This window comes from Amblyomma americanum, chromosome 8, assembly GCF_052857255.1.
Source record: "Amblyomma americanum isolate KBUSLIRL-KWMA chromosome 8, ASM5285725v1, whole genome shotgun sequence".
Lineage (NCBI taxonomy): Eukaryota > Metazoa > Arthropoda > Arachnida > Ixodida > Ixodidae > Amblyomma > Amblyomma americanum.
The window spans coordinates 96,407,272-96,429,082 of record NC_135504.1 but is presented as its reverse complement, the minus strand read 5'-3'; the positions used below and the strand labels follow the sequence as shown (position 1 = coordinate 96,429,082).

General features: G+C 45.8%; 1 protein-coding gene across 1 annotated transcript; it reads left to right on the top strand.

Moving 5' to 3' along the window:
• Positions 1 to 9,566: 9,566 nt before the first annotated feature.
• LOC144102630 (uncharacterized) lies at positions 9,567 to 21,341 on the top strand. Its single transcript, XM_077635850.1, has 6 exons — positions 9,567 to 9,672; positions 10,518 to 10,587; positions 11,686 to 11,771; positions 16,881 to 16,991; positions 17,511 to 17,570; positions 21,333 to 21,341. Exons 1-6 carry the CDS (start codon positions 9,607 to 9,609, stop codon positions 21,339 to 21,341), a joined length of 402 nt encoding a protein of 133 aa, XP_077491976.1. The 5' UTR covers positions 9,567 to 9,606.
• The last annotated feature ends 470 nt before the right edge of the window (positions 21,342 to 21,811 follow it).

Here is a 21,811-nt window from a genome sequence, read left to right as displayed (position 1 = left end):
TATATCTCCACAAATTAGCAGCATACATGAACAATAGCAGCTATAGGCACAGTTCAGACATGTGCGTGGGTACGGCAAGAGAACAAGAAACCGATCGTCAGATCGTATGGTGCAAACATAACTAACCTGTACCAGGAAAAGACTTTGCATATTGAGCACCTTGCTTGCAGCGCTTTCGCCGCACCCACTGAAGACGGACGGGTGTGGCGCCGAATTTATAGGGCCAAGGGTTGATGACGTCACGGTCGACAACGTCCGATATCCATGCACCTGTGGTGTCCCCACGGCGACGGTGCTGCCCGATGTGTTATCTTTGATGACCAATTCTTCTGTTGTGACTTGATGAAGCTTGGCGATAGTCTGCGAAGGTGCATGCGTACTTGACAGCAGCAGGACCTGTACCAGGAAAAGACGTTGCATATTGAACACCTTGCTTGCAGCGCTTTCGCCGCACCCACTGAAGACGGACGGGTGTGGCGCCGAATTTATAGGGCCAAGGGTCGATGACGTCCCGGTCGACAACGTCCGATATCCATGCACCTGTGGTGTCCCCACGGCGACGGTGCTGCCCGATGTGTTATCTTTGATGACCAATTCTTCTGTTGTGACTTGATGAAGCTTGGCGATAGTCTGCGAAGGTGCATGCGTACTTGACAGCAGCAGGACCTGTACCAGGAAAAGACGTTGCATATTGAACACCTTGCTTGCAGCGCTTTCGCTGCACCCACTGAAGACGGACGGGTGTGGCGCCGAATTTATAGGGCCAAGGGTCGATGACGTCACGGTCGACAACGTCCGATATCCATGCACCTGTGGCGTCCCCACGGCGACGGTGCTGCCCGATGTGTTATCTTTGATGACCAATTCTTCTGTTGTGACTTGATGAAGCTTGGCGATAGTCTGCGAAGGTGCATGCGTACTTGACAGCAGCAGGACCTGTACCAGGAAAAGACGTTGCATATTGAACACCTTGCTTGCAGCGCTTTCGCCGCACCCACTGAAGACGGACGGGTGTGGCGCCGAATTTATAGGGCCAAGGGTCGATGACGTCACGGTCGACAACGTCCGATATCCATGCACCTGTGGTGTCCCCACGGCGACGGTGCTGCCCGATGTGTTATCTTTGATGACCAATTCTTCTGTTGTGACTTGATGAAGCTTGGCGATAGTCTGCGAAGGTGCATGCGTACTTGACAGCAGCAGGACCTGTACCAGGAAAAGACGTTGCATATTGAACACCTTGCTTGCAGCGCTTTCGCCGCACCCACTGAAGACGGACGGGTGTGACGCCGAATTTATAGGGCCAAGGGTCGATGACGTCACGGTCGACAACGTCCGATATCCATGCACCTGTGGCGTCCCCACGGCGACGGTGCTGCCCGATGTGTTATCTTTGATGACCAATTCTTCTGTTGTGACTTGATGAAGCTTGGCGATAGTCTGCGAAGGTGCATGCGTACTTGACAGCAGCAGGACCTGTACCAGGAAAAGACGTTGCATATTGAACACCTTGCTTGCAGCGCTTTCGCCGCACCCACTGAAGACGGACGGGTGTGGCGCCGAATTTATAGGGCCAAGGGTTGATGACGTCACGGTCGACAACGTCCGATATCCATGCACCTGTGGTGTCCCCACGGCGACGGTGCTGCCCGATGTGTTATCTTTGATGACCAATTCTTCTGTTGTGACTTGATGAAGCTTGGCGATAGTCTGCGAAGGTGCATGCGTACTTGACAGCAGCAGGACCTGTACCAGGAAAAGACGTTGCATATTGAACACCTTGCTTGCAGCGCTTTCGCCGCACCCACTGAAGACGGACGGGTGTGGCGCCGAATTTATAGGGCCAAGGGTCGATGACGTCACGGTCGACAACGTCCGATATCCATGCACCTGTGGCGTCCCCACGGCGACGGTGCTGCCCGATGTGTTATCTTTGATGACCAATTCTTCTGTTGTGACTTGATGAAGCTTGGCGATAGTCTGCGAAGGTGCATGCGTACTTGACAGCAGCAGGACCTGTACCAGGAAAAGACGTTGCATATTGAACACCTTGCTTGCAGCGCTTTCGCCGCACCCACTGAAGACGGACGGGTGTGGCGCCGAATTTATAGGGCCAAGGGTCGATGACGTCACGGTCGACAACGTCCGATATCCATGCACCTGTGGCGTCCCCACGGCGACGGTGCTGCCCGATGTGTTATCTTTGATGACCAATTCTTCTGTTGTGACTTGATGAAGCTTGGCGATAGTCTGCGAAGGTGCATGCGTACTTGACAGCAGCAGGACCTGTACCAGGAAAAGACGTTGCATATTGAACACCTTGCTTGCAGCGCTTTCGCCGCACCCACTGAAGACGGACGGGTGTTGCGCCGAATTTATAGGGCCAAGGGTCGATGACGTCCCGGTCGACAACGTCCGATATCCATGCACCTGTGGTGTCCCCACGGCGACGGTGCTGCCCGATGTGTTATCTTTGATGACCAATTCTTCTGTTGTGACTTGATGAAGCTTGGCGATAGTCTGCGAAGGTGCATGCGTACTTGACAGCAGCAGGACCTTTACCAGGAAAAGACGTTGCATATTGAACACCTTGCTTGCAGCGCTTTCGCCGCACCCACTGAAGACGGACGGGTGTGGCGCCGAATTTATAGGGCCAAGGGTCGATGACGTCACGGTCGACAACGTCCGATATCCATGCACCTGTGGCGTCCCCACGGCGACGGTGCTGCCCGATGTGTTATCTTTGATGACCAATTCTTCTGTTGTGACTTGAAGCTTGGCGATAGTCTGCGAAGGTGCATGCTACTTGACAGCAGCAGGACCTGTACCAGGAAAAGACGTTGCATATTGAACACCTTGCTTGCAGCGCTTTCGCCGCACCCACTGAAGACGGACGGGTGTGGCGCCGAATTTATAGGGCCAAGGGTCGATGACGTCACGGTCGACAACGTCCGATATCCATGCACCTGTGGCGTCCCCACGGCGACGGTGCTGCCCGATGTGTTATCTTTGATGACCAATTCTTCTGTTGTGACTTGATGAAGCTTGGCGATAGTCTGCGAAGGTGCATGCGTACTTGACAGCAGCAGGACCTGTACCAGGAAAAGACGTTGCATATTGAACACCTTGCTTGCAGCGCTTTCGCCGCACCCACTGAAGACGGACGGGTGTGGCGCCGAATTTATAGGGCCAAGGGTCGATGACGTCACGGTCGACAACGTCCGATATCCATGCACCTGTGGCGTCCCCACGGCGACGGTGCTGCCCGATGTGTTATCTTTGATGACCAATTCTTCTGTTGTGACTTGATGAAGCTTGGCGATAGTCTGCGAAGGTGCATGCGTACTTGACAGCAGCAGGACCTGTACCAGGAAAAGACGTTGCATATTGAACACCTTGCTTGCAGCGCTTTCGCCGCACCCACTGAAGACGGACGGGTGTGGCGCCGAATTTATAGGGCCAAGGGTCGATGACGTCACGGTCGACAACGTCCGATATCCATGCACCTGTGGTGTCCCCACGGCGACGGTGCTGCCCGATGTGTTATCTTTGATGACCAATTCTTCTGTTGTGACTTGATGAAGCTTGGCGATAGTCTGCGAAGGTGCATGCGTACTTGACAGCAGCAGGACCTGTACCAGGAAAAGACGTTGCATATTGAACACCTTGCTTGCAGCGCTTTCGCCGCACCCACTGAAGACGGACGGGTGTGGCGCCGAATTTATAGGGCCAAGGGTCGATGACGTCACGGTCGACAACGTCCGATATCCATGCACCTGTGGCGTCCCCACGGCGACGGTGCTGCCCGATGTGTTATCTTTGATGACCAATTCTTCTGTTGTGACTTGATGAAGCTTGGCGATAGTCTGCGAAGGTGCATGCGTACTTGACAGCAGCAGGACCTGTACCAGGAAAAGACGTTGCATATTGAACACCTTGCTTGCAGCGCTTTCGCCGCACCCACTGAAGACGGACGGGTGTGGCGCCGAATTTATAGGGCCAAGGGTCGATGACGTCACGGTCGACAACGTCCGATATCCATGCACCTGTGGCGTCCCCACGGCGACGGTGCTGCCCGATGTGTTATCTTTGATGACCAATTCTTCTGTTGTGACTTGATGAAGCTTGGCGATAGTCTGCGAAGGTGCATGCGTACTTGACAGCAGCAGGACCTGTACCAGGAAAAGACGTTGCATATTGAGCACCTTGCTTGCAGCGCTTTCGCCGCACCCACTGGCCGCATCATGGCCGCCTTCTGGTCAACCGAAGTCATCTCGCTCTTTCGCTTTCCGTCGCTGTAACTATTGGGCGACTTCGATGCGAAGGTAGGCAAGAAGAAGGCCGGAGACCAGGCGGTAGGCGACAATGGCATAGGATTCAAGAAAAGCAGGAAGAGTTAATAGTAGAGTACTTAGAGAGAAAAGATTTACGGATCACTAATAGCAAGTGGGCGTGGAAGAACCGCAAAGGCGATAATAAAAATGAAATAGAGATCATACTAAGCACTCTATCTTGTTCCGTGCACAGGATGTGGGGGTCCTCGAAAAGATGTGTTTTAGAGACCACAGAATGGAAAGGTCTCGAATTCGCATAGACATGATGAGGAAACGGAACAAATTAGTAAAGCGGTAGTGCATTAACGGGTTATCGGTAAAAGAAAAATTCAGGAGTTCGGGCGGCTACTGCTTCGGAGTTCCCGGGTTTTATCCCGAACGCGGCGGCTGCGTTTTTATGGAGGAAAAAAGCTAAGGCGCCCGTGTGATGTGCGATGTCAGTGCACGTTAAAGATGCCCAGGTGGTCGAAATTATTCCGGAGCCCTCCACTACGGCACCTCTTTCTTCCTTTCTTCTTTCACTCCCTCCTTTATCCCTTCCCTTACGGCGCGGTTCAGGTGTCCAACGATATATGATACAGATACTGCGCCATTTCCTTTCCCCAAAAGCCAATTTAAAAAGGAGTTCGATATATCGCCGCACAACAGTTGCTTGGCTTCAACTGAGGGAGACGATCTTCATGTTCAAACAATGAAACATAAGCTCACACCTTTCATTACGCAGTGCGCAGTAGAAGTAGGCGGTAGGATGGTTGGACAGGATACCGGCAAGATATCTCAGGAGACAAAAAAGCTGATTAAGAAACGTCAAAGGAGGGAAGCGTCTTACCATACGGACAGAATAGAACTGGCGGAGCGATCAAAGTTAAGCAAAATAGCCGACATAAAGAATTTTAATAAGGGGAAAATCGAGCACGCTCTAAAGAACAGAGGGAGAATAAAGGCAGTGAAGAGGAAACTTTGCATAGGTAAAAACCAGATGAGGAATGCGCTTAAAAACAGAAAGTGCAATGTCATTAGCAATATGGATAAGATAGCTAATGTAGCAGAAGAGTTCTACATAAATCTATACACCATACAATATAATAAGAACGTAAATGAGAGAGACAGTAGCGCACAGCAATGTGTAATCAAGTCAATAACGAAAAAAGAGGTAAAGAAACCCGTAGGAATGCAAAGGAGGAAAGCAACTGGTTAAAGATCAGGTAACAACAGATCTGCTGAAGGACGGAAGGGAGATAGTGCTAGAATGCCTTATGACCTCGAGCGTACCACAGTCTTAGAAGGACGCTAACATTATCTTAATTCATAAGAAGGGCGACGCCAAGAACTTGACAAATTACAGACCGGTCAGCTCACTGTCCGTTGCCGGCCAAGTGTTTATTAAGGTAATCGCTAAAGGAGTCAGGGCAACCTTAGAATTTAATCAACCAAAATATCAGGCAGACTTTCGTAAATGATGCGCAACAGATGACCATATTCACACTACCAAACAGGTGATAGAGAAATGTGCAGAATACAACCAGCCCCTATAAATTTGTGCACTGATTACGAGAAAGCATTTCAATCAGTGGAAACCTTAGCAGTCATTCAGGCTTTGCGGAATCAGGTTAGAAGAGTCTTATGTGATAATACTGGAAGATATCTCTAACGACTTCACAGCTACCACAATCCTTCATAAAGTCAACAATAAAATTCCAATAAGGAAGGGCATCAGACAGGGAGACACGATCTCGCCAATGCTGTTGACCGCCCTTTTACAGGAGGTATTCTCGGAAGGTGTAGCAACCTTTCAGTGCACGTAACTAGTAAAAAAAAACAAATTTTGTCCAGCCATTGCGTCGATGGTAATCTCGTTTTCTAAATCCTAAAAACTGATATGGCTTATGGCTTTTACCAACTTCCGGCTACAAGCATCTAATTGCAACCTTTAGCCTAACGGTTAGAGTTAAACAATTAATATCGGAAATTATTAAGCGGCTAATTTGTTTACGTGTTTTTTAAAGTCCGCCAAAGCAGGTATTATAGTGCCGCAAAAGCCGCCTTCTTACCTAAAAAAGCCTATTTATATAAAATTGTAGTTAACCTTGGCTGAATAACCAGGATGACATACATTCATGACATATGTCATAAAAAAACCCCTATGACCCTAGGTTTCGCTGGCTGTTGGCTTCCGCCATATACGTCATAACGAGCGTCTCTTTAGCCTTCCCTTGTATGCTTAATAATTTAATGAGGGCCTAGAATCTGGCAGCCTTGTTGCCATAGCTTGCATAAGAGGGTATTCGCACATCTTCCGCCCTCACCGCTTGACCACGTTCCTAAGTGGCACTCGCGGTAATACAGGACGTACTACTCCCGCCGCTATGGACGAGGGTGGCGCTGGTGAACACCTTCAAGGTTCCGCTACACTGCATATAAATACCCAGGATAAGCAGAAGATTCGTCTGCCGTCAACGTAGCGCAGTTGGTAGAGCACTGGACGGGAAATTTGTAGGTTCTGGTTTGGATCCCAGCGGCGGCGTGTCGTTTTTTTCCTCTTTTTTTTACCAAATACCTAGTGATTGAATATTTAAACTATTAATCTCCCATTATTTACACCACAATTTGTAGACAAATATTCCCTATGCTCCTAGACTTTGCTGCTGTTTTGCTTTCGTCATGTATGTCATCACGAGAACCTCTTTTGCCTTCACTTGTATGCTAAATAGTTTAACCAGGAGCTCGAATCTTGCGGCCTTCATGCCATAGGCAGAATAAGAGGTAACGCATAACGACTGAAACCGCAACAGACACAAGACGGAGGCAGGCGACAACACAGGGCGGTACTTGAAAGTGAAAATCTATTGAAAAGCATCAGTCAGTCAGAAAAACTTTATTTCCTACCGATATAGGAGACACGCCTACCTTCCCAGCTCAGGTACGCAGACAAGATGAACACATAAAAACCAAATCAAAACAGCACAAGATCTTCAGCAAACCTTAAAAGACGAGAACCCGCACATGGAAGTGAAGAAATAAAAGGGCTCTGCCAAGAAAGAAAGCACCAGGAAATAAAAGCTCCTTTTTAAATAAAAGAACACTAGGTTTATTAACACAATCGCGTTGCTCCGTTGCGATAACATTTATCCAAAAAGGAGCTCCTACTTCACCGTGGCTACAGTTCTGACAGCAAAGCCACCAATCTTCGCAGGTTGCAGACATACCCGATCGTTAGCCATTCTAGATTATCACTCTGTACAGACAGATCCGACCCCGCCTGCCAAAATTGTAACTATGGGGAAATCGCCACCCAGGCTCAAATCCTCAGGGGTTGCGCTTCAAGCCCACCACCGCGAACCTTACTGCCAGCTCCCTCCGAGGATGGATGAAACCAACTCCTCAGAAGGGCTGAAAAGGCCATCCAACAGACACTCGTTTCGTAGGTTGAGGAAGTCGCCCCCACCTGGGGTCCACACCAAGCCCACCAGACCTAAATCGCGACAGTCTATGGCAGTAAAGCTGTTTCTCTCTAGCAAATTGAGCGGCGCGCGCACGTTTGTTTTGTTTTGATGTTTTGCCTTATTTCACGTGCTATACCTTTCGTTCATTCTTTATATACCCCAGGTTTTATGAATAAAGCCTTAGTCGTGAGTCAGCGCTCGTTCTGTGTTCCTCTTTCTTCTGGTCATCTCTCTTTTGCGCTTTGTTTTTCCATTATGAAATGATGCCAACTCGCCGAACTGAACGTTCCACTTCGACCTTATAGTACTCTGCCAGGATAGATTTCCTGAAGAAGGGCACAAAAACTAAGCGCTGAAAAGCTTTCATCTTTCTGAAGTTTACTGCGTGCTGCTCCTTGATGTTTTTTGTTCGTTCATTTTTTCATCTTTTTTTAAATCCACATATGAATCATTCCTTGTTACCCATTACTCGCTTAGGCCAACCCAGTGAAAGTAGATAAAGAAGTGTGGGACGTGACTACAGCAGGTGTACAGCCGGCGCCGTCCCTTTGTGCGCATATGGTGTAATGTCTACAAATGAGGTCCCTGGAGCGAAACACAAATCAGTTATTAGTAGGGCTCTTTTTTGTGTCGTCCTCTCTGTGTGGTCTGCCTAAGAGTGCTACATCTAATATTTAAGTAATGAATGGTCAGCTAGCCCAGCAATAAGTTAATTATAATACGAGGACGGTGACCTATTTCTGAAATGTAATTATGAGGCCTGAATGTGGCCTGGTGGTGACCAATATAAAATGCTGCTGGTTTATAGTATACAGCCTAAGAGCGGCCCGAGCTATTGATCGCAACACAGGCAGTCGGTTGGGCTTGCGCCAGCACAGCTGTCTTGCAGAGCTGGGACACGGGACCCGGACCCCAAGGAACGGAGGCGAATCTCACAGCAGGAGTGGTAGCGATGGTCGACATTTATTTGACAAGGACGCCGATATTTATAAAATTAGCCCACGTGACACTAAATAGCCAGTAAAAAGCGCACATACACAAAGACTAGACACGAGGCAAAACACTAAACTGCAAGCACAACCAAAACGCACAATACAACATGTATCTTGGTAATCGTAATCAACAGTCTTCCACCGTCCTCTCCTGCCTGCAAAGAAGACCACCCAAAGCCTTCTTGAACGGCCCCCATGCGAAAACAATAGGGGACGAACGGAGCGCCGAAGAAGGAAGGAGGGAAGCTCGTGCGATAGAACAGGCCCTGAGTTGCGAAAGGTTTCTAATAAACTTTCCCGGACAAAAAACAAAGGAAGAAACTTGGAGTTTTTATTATTTTTATTTCGACGGCTTCTCATATAGCTCCAGATGGGGCAGTCAGTGCACTATAGAAGGTCGTGGAGGCTATTTTCGCCCTGAAACTTGAGCACGCTTCAGTTCTTTATTGGAGATCAGGCCGCGTTTTTTTTTCTTTCGCGTGCGCTGTTTTTCTCCATCATATCGTCTTCTTCACCCGAATATTTATTCCGCGTGCAAGCCTATCACATTTGCTATTATGTGTTTGCTTCGTTTAGCAGCTTTCTGCCCATTAGAAATATGAGCTTGCTTTATCATCTAAGGAATTCGGTTTTTATGAAACCACATGTTTTTTGGATTCCCTGTATCTTGTTGTAATTAGGTATTATATCTTGTTGTAATTAGGTATTATATTCTGACCTCCCCAGTTAAATTGAACAGCCTCTCTCCCTAAGTCACTATCAGCGTCATCATTTTCTCTTTTGTCGGTCCCCGAGAATTACTGCGTGGTTGTTTTGCTCAGATTGCCATTTCTCTCAATGGAAACCATTGCAGGAAGTGTAAAGTTGAAGATATCTTTGTACGTTCTCTTCCTGCTCTTCTTCGTAAGTAGCGAACGCCTGCTTTTTATTGCCTATGCGATCATCGAGGCTTCCGAGTTGGTAGTGTGGATCAGTGCAACGCAATGCTGAACGTCGTTATTGACTTTATGGTGGGCGGGCGAACTGAGGTTACAAGTGATTCGTTGACTGCACAAAACAAACTACCTTTGTTAACGAATAGATATAGGCTGCCAAATTAGAAGACCGACAGTGCCATTTCCAAGTTGGCGCGTTCACTGGGCCTCCAACTTCTTGGATACGCAAGTGGAAGAATCAATTTGTAATTTCGTCTTCATGCTAAATCTGCAGCTCGTGCTAACTGATCAAAAGAGAGCTCCCACAGGCACTGGAAAGCAGCATCACACCACTGCACCAATAATTACTTCAATCCTAGGAAACAAGACTTTGTTAAAGATCGCAGGTTTCTGTTTGCAGCTGCAAATTTATCATGCCAACAAGAGGCAGTTTAGAGAATTGGTTGCTTTAACACACATTTATAGCACGACCAGGACCTGCATGCTTTTCTACTGCATGATATCAAGGCCGCAGCTGCGCCTGCACCCGACAATTTACGCCGAGTGCAGAGAACGTGTTTTTACAAATACCATTGCACCGGGTGCACTTCAAGTCATTACTTTTTTATTTATTCGGTCGTCCGCTCTTTCATTTACTTATCCCATGAATTGGGACGGCGCTAGTGATTTGCCTAAACGTAAACGCGGCTGAGTGAACAAGGTGGTTGGAGGGGGCCTGGTCTCCGTTTTAGTGAGAACGATAAATGTTCCGCTCTGTCCTAGTCCTGCGCTACGGAAGCCGCAGGTTTTCATGTTTGCTCATTCTCCTTCTAGGGTCAGAGTGGATACCGTCTCTCGAGCGCCATTGCCGACGTTGTAGAGCGACAGAGGACGAATAGTTTGGGTGAATATTTTTGCTGCATGATAATTTTACATAGATTTTACCTCGTGCAGTGGTTTGTTCGATACAATGAAGCAGTAACTACTTTGATGAGTAGTACACTGAACAAAAATTGCATACGCGAGCAAAATAGCATGTGATCCTACTCTCGTCATAATTATCCCTGATAAATTCGTAGCGGCTTACTTGATATTTCTTTTTCAACATGGGAGCTGTAAAATGTTCGACACTTAACTCTTATACTCCGTGTGCACCTCAAATAAGAGGGGATGATTGGGCTGAATTATTGTTCGAGCGCCAATGGTTACGTTTTTTCTCATAGTGAGAAGCTTGTCACTGAAATTTAGCAGAGTACCTTCTATACTGTTAAGAAAAGTCAGTGCAACACAGCTTGTATGCTATGAATATGTTTTTACGAATGCATTTTTAATACCTTCTTCGGGACTACCTGGTATTTCTATACTAAACAAGCTTAATAATAAGTTTAATTGTTTATTCAAATTTTAAAATTAGTTGCGTTGGCAGCGGAGCATGTGTGTTCTTCTGATAAGTTATATGCTGCTGACGTAAAGGAATGCGGTAATTTATCTTTGTGTGTACTGCTTAAAAAACAAACTAGTCGAATAAATGTAGCATAGTTGGTGAGTGTCCAGATGTGCTATGCGTTTCTTGGTAGTCATGAAAGGCAAGGGAAGGCATAGAGGCTAAACAAATTCCTTACGGAGTGAACCTAAGCCAACGGGAAAAAAGAAAAGAAAAACGAGGCACTAGGGATACTGATGCTTCGATGTCGTAGGAATAAGAATGCCAGAAGTTTTCTGCCATGCTGCATTTAGTTATGACTTTGAATTTTCTTTTGTGTGTGTACATCGTCATCAACTGTGCTGAGTATCATATCTTCCGTTCGTGTATGCGGACTCACGTCAAAAAATCTTCTAAGCGAGCACCAACAAGAGAACTTGTCCCATTTGAGGAAAACAGTAAATGGCCCTTCAACGTGTCAGCGGCGGCAAAAGACAGCCCGCTAAAAAGTTAATATGACGGAAATGTGTGAAAATACAACAAAATGAGTTGCACGTATTCTTCCTTTCTCTATCACAGATTATCCCGTTGGGAACATAGTCAATATCCTTGGGTTCACTGCCAGTGTCCTAGTAATTCCTTCCATGTTTGTTGCGCTCTCCAGGGTGAGTATCAGAACTTCGATTGTTGCTCTTATCCAAATATAAAAAATGAAAACTAAGAATAAAAATAGTTTATTTGATTGAATTGGTCTTCAAGAAGTATAAATGTAACGTAATAGATCAAGAAAATTCCTACAGATGACGTAATTTTATTCTTTTAATCTAATGAATTATTTTAATGAAAGCGTAGAAGGGCAGCGGGTCTCAGCGAGCGGAGTAATGAATCAAAACCACACCATAAAAAGAAAAGATTCTAAGTTATTTATATTTTATACAAAAGATCTTAATCCTAGAGTGATGAGAATGTCAATTCTTAGTATACAGTAGCAAAGTGATCGCTGATGGAAGCCATTAGCTTAAATGATTGATAACAACAACGGCTGGCAACCAATGAAGTTAGGTGACGATGCAAGACGGCATTCAACCCAGATCAGTGGTCACAACTCCGGCGTGGCAGAATACTCGTTGAGAAATGCTCGAGATTTCTCTAGTTATAAAAGCACTGTTCGAGAGCTGTGCTACCTAAAATTACACGAAAACATTTAGGAAACGCAGAAGCAACGATTAGCTTCATTGTAAGAACATGTTGCTCTTACGAAAAATTTGCGAAGGTTTGCTACAACGTCTTTTCGAGGAGATAAATGAAAGTCAGAAGTTGTCACGGTTTCTTAACTCTACATACAGAGGTGGCGCCATTCTGGGTGATTATTGATGCCCAGGGTATAGTTCATGGGTGCGTTGCAAAGTTTCTTTAGAGGCCTTTGGGCCTTCTTCCACATGGTTACCGCATGCTGCTAGAAACTGAGGACAATTTTCGTTGTTTCTGCAGGCTTCTGGCTCAGAGATGTCCTTTTCGGTAGTTCTCAGAATCCTCTCGCGTAGATTCCAGAAAGGGAAGTTATATTTGCTCTGGAAGATGTGCATAGACACTTTTGTTACGGCGAACTTCTAGAATAAATACCGTGGGCGAGATTTGCGTGACGGTTGATGACCATGGTACCGGGAATGGGTGCGCTGCAAAGTTTTTCTAGAGATCCTACCGTTTGGTTCTCGCATGCTGCTCAGGGACTCGGATCTTGCGTCGTTCCTGCAGACTTCTGGCCCCATGATGTGCTCTTCGGTACATGCCAGAAACCTCTCGCGTAAATTCTACAGAGTGAAGTTATAATTGCTCTGAAGAAGTGCATAGACACTTTTGGTGCGGTGAGCTTCCAGAACAAGTACGGTGGGCCAGTTTGCGTGACTCTTGATGACCAGGGTACCGGGCATGGGTGCGTTGCATAGTTTCTTCAGAGATCTTTGGGGCTTCTTCCGGTTGGTTCTCGCATGCTGCTCAGAGACTCAGGAGATCTTGCGTCGCTCCTGCAGGCTTCCGGCCCCGAGATGTGCTTTTCGATAGATGTCAGAAACCTCTCGTGTATATTCCATAGAGGGAAGTTATATTCGCTCTGAAGAAGTGCATAGGCACTTTTGGTGCGGTGAGCTTCCAAAACAAGTGCGGCGGGCCAGTTTGCGTGACTGCTTTTGACCACGGTGCCGGGCATGGGTGCGTTGCATAGTTTCTTCGGAGATCTTTGGGCCTTCTTGCGGTTGGTTTTCGCATGCTGCTCAGGAAGTCAGGAGATCTTGCATCGTTCCTGCAGGCTTCTGGTCGCATGATGTGCTTTTCGGTAGATGTCAGAAACCTGTCGTGTATATTCCACAGTAGGAAGTTACACTTGCTCTGAAAATGTGCATGGACACTTTTGCTACGGTGATCTTTCAGAACAAGTACGGTGGGCCAATTTGCGTGACTGTTGATGACCAGGGTTCCGGGCATGGGTGCGTTGCATAGTTTCTTCAGAGGTCATTGGGTCTTCTTCCGGTTGGTTTTTACACGCTTCTCAGGGACTCAGGAGATCTTGCGTCGTTTCGGCAGGTTTCTGGCCCGTGATGTGCTTTTCGGTAGACATCTGAAACCTCTCGCGTATATTCCACAAAGCGAAGTTATATTTGCTCCGAAGAAGTGGAAGACACCTTTGGTACGATGAGCTTTCAGAACAAGTATGGTGGCCCAGTTTGCCTGACTGTTGATGACCAGGGTACCTGGCATACGTGCGTTGCAAAGTTTCTCCAGAGATTTTTGGACTTTCTTTTTGTTGGTTATTGCGTGCTACTCAGGAGATCTTGCTTTATTCCTGCAGGCGTCTGGCACCGTGATGTGCTTTTGGTAAACGTCGAAAACCTCCCTGCAAAAGGAAGTTATATTTGCTCTGGAAAAGTGCATAGGCACTCTTCGTACGCTACACTTCCAGAACAAGTCCGATGGGCCAGTAGATCGGTCTGAGGACGTATTGCACGCTTACATTCAGTCACTTTGTGTCTAGTGTGAAAGCTCATTTATTGCTCAAAAGGGATGGAATTTTTATAGGATATTGCATTACGTCTCACCTAAGTAAGTTTGTCCAGAGGCACCGTACGCTCCCCTAGCAAGTAAATAAGATAGATGGCGTGGAGTGCTGGAGCTATGTCGATTTCCTTAATTTTTAAAAGTACGATGCTTATTTGGAAGCTGAAACTGAAGCTGTCTTGTTTCTTTTTTCCACCCGCCCACCACTGGCGTCAGTTCGTCTGGAAGTGCCCCTAGGACTCGGAGCTCTAGTTTTCAGAATGCGCTTAGTAGTGTATATATGTCGTCGTTAATGGTGTTCATGTAGTTGCAAGCAGCGCGGCTTTGAATAAGCCGTATTCATCAGTAGGCAGCCGCTATCGGAATTATTAAGAAACATGCCACTCTGAAAACGCTCGGTTATTCATCTGGAAGAACCTTGCTGCGAAAGGAGACGCGAGATATGCTGTGAATCTCCCTCATATGTGCATTTAAAAATCGGATGATGCTTCTTTATGCGATATGGCAGCGCATCGCTCGGACACCAGTGCGTGTTCCTACACGCTGCTTTCCGTCACGTTTATTCTCCCTCAAAAATTCATTGAAGGCATAGGTGCACGAGATGGGCAATGAGCAGGAAAGGACAAGGCATTACGCACCCGAGCGTAGTGGGGATTGTCCGCACTCACATTATGTTGCTGCTCCCTTTGAAGGAATGGAAAGCACTGGTCAGTGCGTCGTATGTACCAGGGCTTGCTTCTCCTTTTTATTCCTCCTATATTTATTTATTTATTCAGAAATACTGCCAATCCCGATCGGGATCATCGCAGGAAGAGCAAAAACAGTATTCAACAACGCAGGTACATAAAACCCAGCGTTGAAACTATATGTGAACAGAGGCTGTTAGGTTGAATAGCAATAATAATAATCGGTGGGAAACAACATGGGAGCAACAATACAAGAAAAAAGAAACAAGAACAACATAAATGCATTACATATTAGAAATAACAATTTTCGTTAATTCAACTAGAGTACTGGACCTGACGAAATGGTGTTTATAATGCACATTGTAAAGCTAGTAGGTGCGCTTCATATGTATCTAAAAATTTTTCTAAAGATGAGCTGGTTACACTTGATGGTAGGTTATTCCATTCTCGAATGGCTGACGGAAAAAACGAATGTCTAAAACAGTCTGTGTTGAATCGATATTCTTTCAATGTTTGTGAGTGCTTATGTCTCGTTGTTTTTGTTTCTTCCCTGACGGCACGGCTCCTCTTAGCATCCTTGTGGAGAAAGTTATTGCGTTTCTTTCTTTATATGCTGCGTGGTTTGTTTTCGGGAGACAGTGACGACACCTGCGCTGGAGTAGAGTTAACCTCACGGTGGTACCGCCAGTGGTTTATCCACTGCAGCATTTCCCGCGTGAGTTGATATTTCTGATGTCCAGTAGTGCGCGGTCAGAATGCGAATAATGAATGTTCTGCAACGGTTTTGACACGAAACTACCAGCGAAACGTGTAACCGCCAGAGTTCTGCTGACTCGCCTAAGAAATCGCATGCTTTCTACATCTTTGGAGTCATGTTTCATCAATCTGGAGTGTGCCTAAAGCTGCACCTTTATGAGTAGCTGTTTTACGCACTCTCGTGCTTTTGCGTGTACCGACCTGTGATCGTGTCAGGTTTTTGCTGTAACAGAAGACCCAGATGTGAGAGCTAGGTTTACAATAGCTGCCCTTTACTTGAACAGCATGCCATTAAAACAGGCCAGTGATCACCATGCTTTGTGCGGATTTGCTAACCTTAAACATGTTTCGATACGCTTTGATCACTGTTCCGTATTTTCCCTGACGAATCTTATTTCCCCGCGTTCGACAAGTACGGATTAGAGTACTTTTTGTAATCTGCTTGTCTTGGCTTTCTGACGAATTATCTCCGAAGAAATAAAGTGGCAGCTCCTTTTGAGACCTTAGTATTTCTGCGCAAAGACCATACATAATGATCAACGACATGAAGAATGACGAGATCGTACTTGGGTTTAACTGGCTGCAAAACAGAGTTGCCGCAAAGACGTAAATGCTCTCTTTTGTACACAGACCACCTCGTTTCAGCAGCTGACGGCAAGGTGGTACAGATGTCAACATGTTTACCAGTAGAAAAACATAAACGTTAAGACTTGTGGAATCAAACAATACGTCGGCAGTTCTCGTTAGTATACGCTTCAACTCAGCTGCCGCCTTTTTTCGATACCGAGAAATAATTTATCACAGTACTGCAGACAAACAATACATCATATCCTTTTCTTGTGCGTGGTGCAACCTCAATATCACAATTTTCTTTGTTTTTCAATGCACTATTTCTTTACACCATGGTAATGAGCACATCCATCTGTACGAAGGGCAGAACACACGTCTATAAGACCGAGCTATGTGTACGACAGCTCCCAAGCCGCTGCGACCAGGAAGGCAAAAATGACAATGATATCCTATGAGTAACTCCACATGCTTGCATCCGGACATTTTTAACCACATTTTATCTCTAGATACCATGTGTTCATCCCGAAACACGCCCAGAACGTGTTCTAGGAAAATGTTTTGCACTCTGTACGAGAATTTGTTCGGTCAGTGTTGTTGACGCAGCAACTACTTTGATTTTAAAGTTCAGGTTAAAGGAATAAAACATATAATATTCTTAAAGCAAATGGAAAACTCGCTGCGTCTACCCTTCTGCCATTATCTTTCCTACAGGGCCTGAAGTATCTACTTATCATCGCCATTGCATTGTTTGTCGTCGTATCATCATTCGAAACTTTTGGCCCAGCGAACACTCAACCTTACTACGGTGCAACGAAAGACAAGGTGCGTGTCTTTTCTCTTTAAAAGAGCGAGCCTTTTAATTGGCTCTTTGTCCCTTCCACGTGGATTTCAATTTCGCGTTTAAGCATTTCAAAATCTTGTTCTCACTGGAAGGTGTAGTGACGCCAAGTTTGAAATTTTCTGCAAATCTGATAAACTAGAAATTTAATTCTTCCAAGCAGATTGTTATCATAGTGAGGGCTTTTATCCTCTGAAAAACATTCGCTCATACAGCAACTCAGGTCATTACGAATAAACGACAACGCGAGTGCGAGTAAGCTAGCCTTAATGTGCGATAAGCGGTTTTTTTTTGTGGTTAAGTTCTTGTGTCATTTTGTGACACACTTGTATTTTTCCTATGTTTCTGCAAACTACCGTTACAGTAAGCTTCTCATTTGCACGTGCACGTCATGCACACCGGTTATGATATTGCGTATTTAGTTTTTCTTCTGCCTGTTTCATGTTTACTATGAGAGTGAGTTACTACAGCCACTGTTCCATTGATCTACGTTGCTCGTTCAGTTTCAGAACCTTGGGTTGTTCGCAAAAGTCGCGCACCAGGTTGTTATCATATTAGCCAGGGTACGTATTACGCCTTTCCTAGTTTTATTAAGGCAATGCTCTGCTTGCATACATAAAATTGTTCTGAGTTGTTCTTGGGAATGACATCATCAGACTGGAAATAGTGCAATATATACGGTTGTGCGACTATCAAAGTTCATTACGATCCGAGCACATAAAGTTAGATTGAAATACCGAATCAAGCAGCGAATATTAATAATCGAGTGCATTGAATTATAAATGATTGTTATATCCGTAGACAGAGCGCTAAGTGTTCATGAAAATCTGCTAAGAATTAACAACGCTAAAGGTATGGTTATGACCAGTAAGTCTTTGACATAAAGTTCGTGCCTTTAATAAAAATAATTATCTCGTTACTTTCACAAATGCCTTATGAGTGACAAAAAAAAACTTGTTACAAGCGCGCAGCTGAGTTAGCATTATTTTTAGAAATTGAGAGAACATATCCTTACAAATAACGGTGTAAAAGGTCGCACACGCGGTCGTGGAAGCTGAAAGCTGCTCCGCGTGACCAAAGCAGCGGCGTTCTGCTAGGGAACTGAATTGTGCGAACGCTTTCTCGCGTGGCACCCAGATGATATGGTGCTCTAAGCTTTGCTAGGTTTGAATGTCCGAAGCCAAGCTCACCAAATTACGTATGTATAGGTGGCTTTATTAATGGAAGCCCCTGTTATTAACGGTGGTCTTATTAACGGAAGATTTTATCTCTAGCGTCGCTCGCTGCATATTTCTATAAGAGTAGTAGCAGTGATAACAGCACAGTGAGTGACAGCCATGTGATAGAAGTTCACAGCGAACAGCATCATGTCTCTCAAGTGAGCAGATGGCCGGAGAAGAGGCAGGCAGCTTTCGGTACGAGCCGCCCCGGTGGCTCAGTGGTTAGAGCGCTCGGCTGCTCAGCCGGAGTATACCCGGGTTCGATCCCGACTGCGCCTGCCGCGTTTCGATGGAGGCGAAACGCTAAGGCGGCCCGTGTGCCGTGCGATGTCTGTCACTGGCACGTTAAAGACCCGCATGTGGTCAAAGTTGTTCCACAGCCCTCCAGTGCGGCACCTCTTTATCTGTTTCTGCTTTCACTCCCACCTTCCTCCCTTCCCCTACGGCGCGGTTCGGGTGTCTATCGACATAACTGAGACAATTACTGCGCCATTTACTTTACACAAAAACCAATTTTCATTTTCAGCTTTCGGTACGATGTGAAGTAGACAGGGCAAGGCAATCAAAAGGGCGCTTCAGAGAATTCTTAAAATGAGGCTCTGAAAAGTGCGTGAAATCCACCACTGACATACGTTATGCGGACAATGGGCCAGAAATTAAGGGGATAGTAGTCACCGTCGGTCACAATTAACGAAAATATCTTAATGAACTTTTAACCTATTGCTGCTAGCGTGAATGATTGTAGCGGAAACATAGAGGTGGTCACATTTCCAGGCTTCTTCATTGCTAAATTCTTCGACAGCACGCTTGCTATGAGGTATTCGCCCGCAATGTTTCCACTGATTGCGCATTATTACTCGCGCAAGAGGTGGCCGACGCTGAACTTTTCCCTAGTGTGTCCCACATTTTACGTCGGGCGTTTCGTCTGTTACGATAGCCGAAAGTGAGATGGAAACGGTTACCGCCTTCACCGAACGATGTACGTTGTTGGCAGACGAAACGCCGCGTCACGCATGGAGGAGTTCGCGCAGATTGTCACCACCTTGTATGCACAATTACGCTGACCAAGATGAAATTTCGGAAGCGAATGTCTCGTATCACAAGCGTGCTAGGATTACTGCACGAAATGAAACTGCGCAAGAGATACGACTGCGACTATGTTTCCAATATAAACAAGCTTCCTTACTGCATTCACTAAATTTTATTCACATTTCACTAGTTTATTTAATTAGGTACCTGACGGAGAGAGTTATCTCGCTTTGTGCCTTCTGGCCACACTTTTCAAGTTGGGCTGATGCATCATCTCCGGGCGCCTGTGTAAAGATTGTACTCCAGCTTTTCTACTTGTATAGCTCAGTATACTGCTGGCGAGTTGTCTGTTTCGGGGATTCCTGCCGTCTTCCCACTTCACTGTTCCACTGTTGCCTTGACGACTTGCCGTTCGCGGTGATTGTTTCACGATTCTGCCTTGATTTACATGTCACATTTTGTAACATACCCTCCTACTGAAGTGCCCTCTGGCTGCAGTCTAGGACCATGAATGAATGAATGAATAAATAAATAAATGAATAAATAAATAAATAAATAAATAAATAAATAAATAAATAAATAAATAAATAAAGAAATGACTGTGCTCAGTAGATTTCACATACCTCCCACAGCCCAGTTTTAACAAATCTCTGAAGCCTTATTGTGACCACCCTCTATTGTGTATTGAGAGCGAAGTAAACAGTGCGTGGTGGTGCAGTCTTACGAATTTCTAATATTATCCACCTTTACGCGCCTTTGCATCTGGCCGTACAGCTTAAGAACTGAATACCAGTTATAAAACTCCAGACTCGTGAATGAATTCAGAATATACGCAAACAGCTAAAAATATACCTTTCGAAGAGTATGGCAACTTCCACTTTACACCGGCGCCTCATCATTGGACATCATTTATTTTTTAATGGTTTTTTAGGAACGGAACTTACACAGTCTTACATCTCGGTGGACGCCCTCACCGCGCGGTTAGGCAAGGGTTAAACGAGGGAGTGAAAGAAGAGAGAAAGAGGTGCCGTAGTGGAGATGGTCGGAATAATTTAGACGACCTGGGGATCTTTAACGTCCACTGAAGTCGCACAGCACACGGGAGCCTTTTGCGTTTTGCCTCCATCGAAACACGATATTGTTTGTGCAGTCGGTCAATTTTTGTCGACCGGCACACGTATAGGTGCAGTCACTGCAATAATCTTCGCCACTCCGATATATAACGCAATATAAAATATGCCCATGTTAGAAAATTCTTTGCTTCTGTCATCAACAAACAAAATGACCAAATCAGTGTTCACGAGCCAAGCACATAACTGTGCTATCAATATATCTAAACGCAGGTGTTTTTAATGAATCACAGTATAGTTTTACGTTGATGTTTAATAATACTTTTGTCCCTTCGTATTGTCTTTATTAGTACAGTTCTACCTTAAATACTTTCAGTAGGCACCGCATTTACTCGAGTATAGACCGCACCAGGTGTATATTACGCAGTTGCAAATTTCGTCTCAATTTAAAAAGTTTTTGCTTTGTTGTCCCGCACCCTAGGCCTAATCCGGAGGGATAATTTTCGGCTGCACATAACTTTATCACGCAAACAATATGCTAACGGTAATCAAAAATATAGCGAAGGAGCAAACCTCAGTGCCTTTTGTAGATCGTACAGAAATTCGTCCTTAAATACTCCAAAATCGCTTTCCCCGGAGCTGTCGCAATAAAACAAATCACGCCAGTCGGAATCGACGAAGGACTTGTCACTGCATTCGTTGCCTTAAAATTCGACTCCTGGGTTTCAGCAGTTCCTAGTCTCACTTTCATGATGCCGTTGACAGCTTCCCGGACACCGTCCTCAGTTGCCGAAGTTACCGAGGATATCGAGGTTACCGATTCGTTACTCCGTCCCCACTGTCGGTCTTACTCGAGTGTTTTGCGTGAGTTCTCACAAATGCAAGCCCTGAAAAGCACCCATTGCGAGCAGCATTCGCTTGCATTTAGGAGTTGATTGTGAATGGGAGCTGATTTCGCAATGTGCCTTAGAGCAATAAAATTTCGGTTTACTTTTTTCTCTCACAGCCGCGCTAGGCTTCCTCGGATCTGAAATAATCTTAAAAAATTAAACCTTGTTAACCGACATGCAAAGACATTCCACACCACGCGAAGGTTCGGCTTGCACACATATACAGTTTCTGGACAACTGTGCGGAAAATATGGTACTACCTTTTAGTATTAGAAGCGAGTATGTTAGTTTGGATTAGGCGTTTTTAGTATTTCTGTGAATTGTCAGTGTTTTCTTCACCAAAGCAAGGCTGTGTACTAGGAACCTGCGAAACACAATTTAGCGCTGCTTTACTCCTGGGAAATGACTGGAACCAAGTTACCTGAGCAGGCTCCGTTCATTCGCGACTTGGATAATGTCTTAAGCGTGGCCCGCATGGAGCGTTTTTTGCCCACGAGATCGTGTCGCGCGCTCGACGCCCGCGCCGAGCGTCTACGAACTCACTCCCGCATGGTCAGCAGCCGAGCGGCGTTTTTTTTTTTGCCGGCCAGTTGTG

What these genes read in the sequence shown, in the direction of transcription:
- LOC144102630 (XM_077635850.1), top strand. Translation starts at nt 9,607, where the DNA reads ATGGAAACCATTGCAGGAAGTGTAAAGTTGAAGATATCTTTGTACGTT. An exon ending in ACAGAGGACGAATAGTTTGG is followed by an intron (nt 10,588 to 11,685) that starts GTGAATATTTTT and finishes TCTCTATCACAG; the next exon opens with ATTATCCCGTTGGGAACATA. An exon ending in ACGGTGCAACGAAAGACAAG is followed by an intron (nt 16,992 to 17,510) that starts GTGCGTGTCTTT and finishes TTGCTCGTTCAG; the next exon opens with TTTCAGAACCTTGGGTTGTT.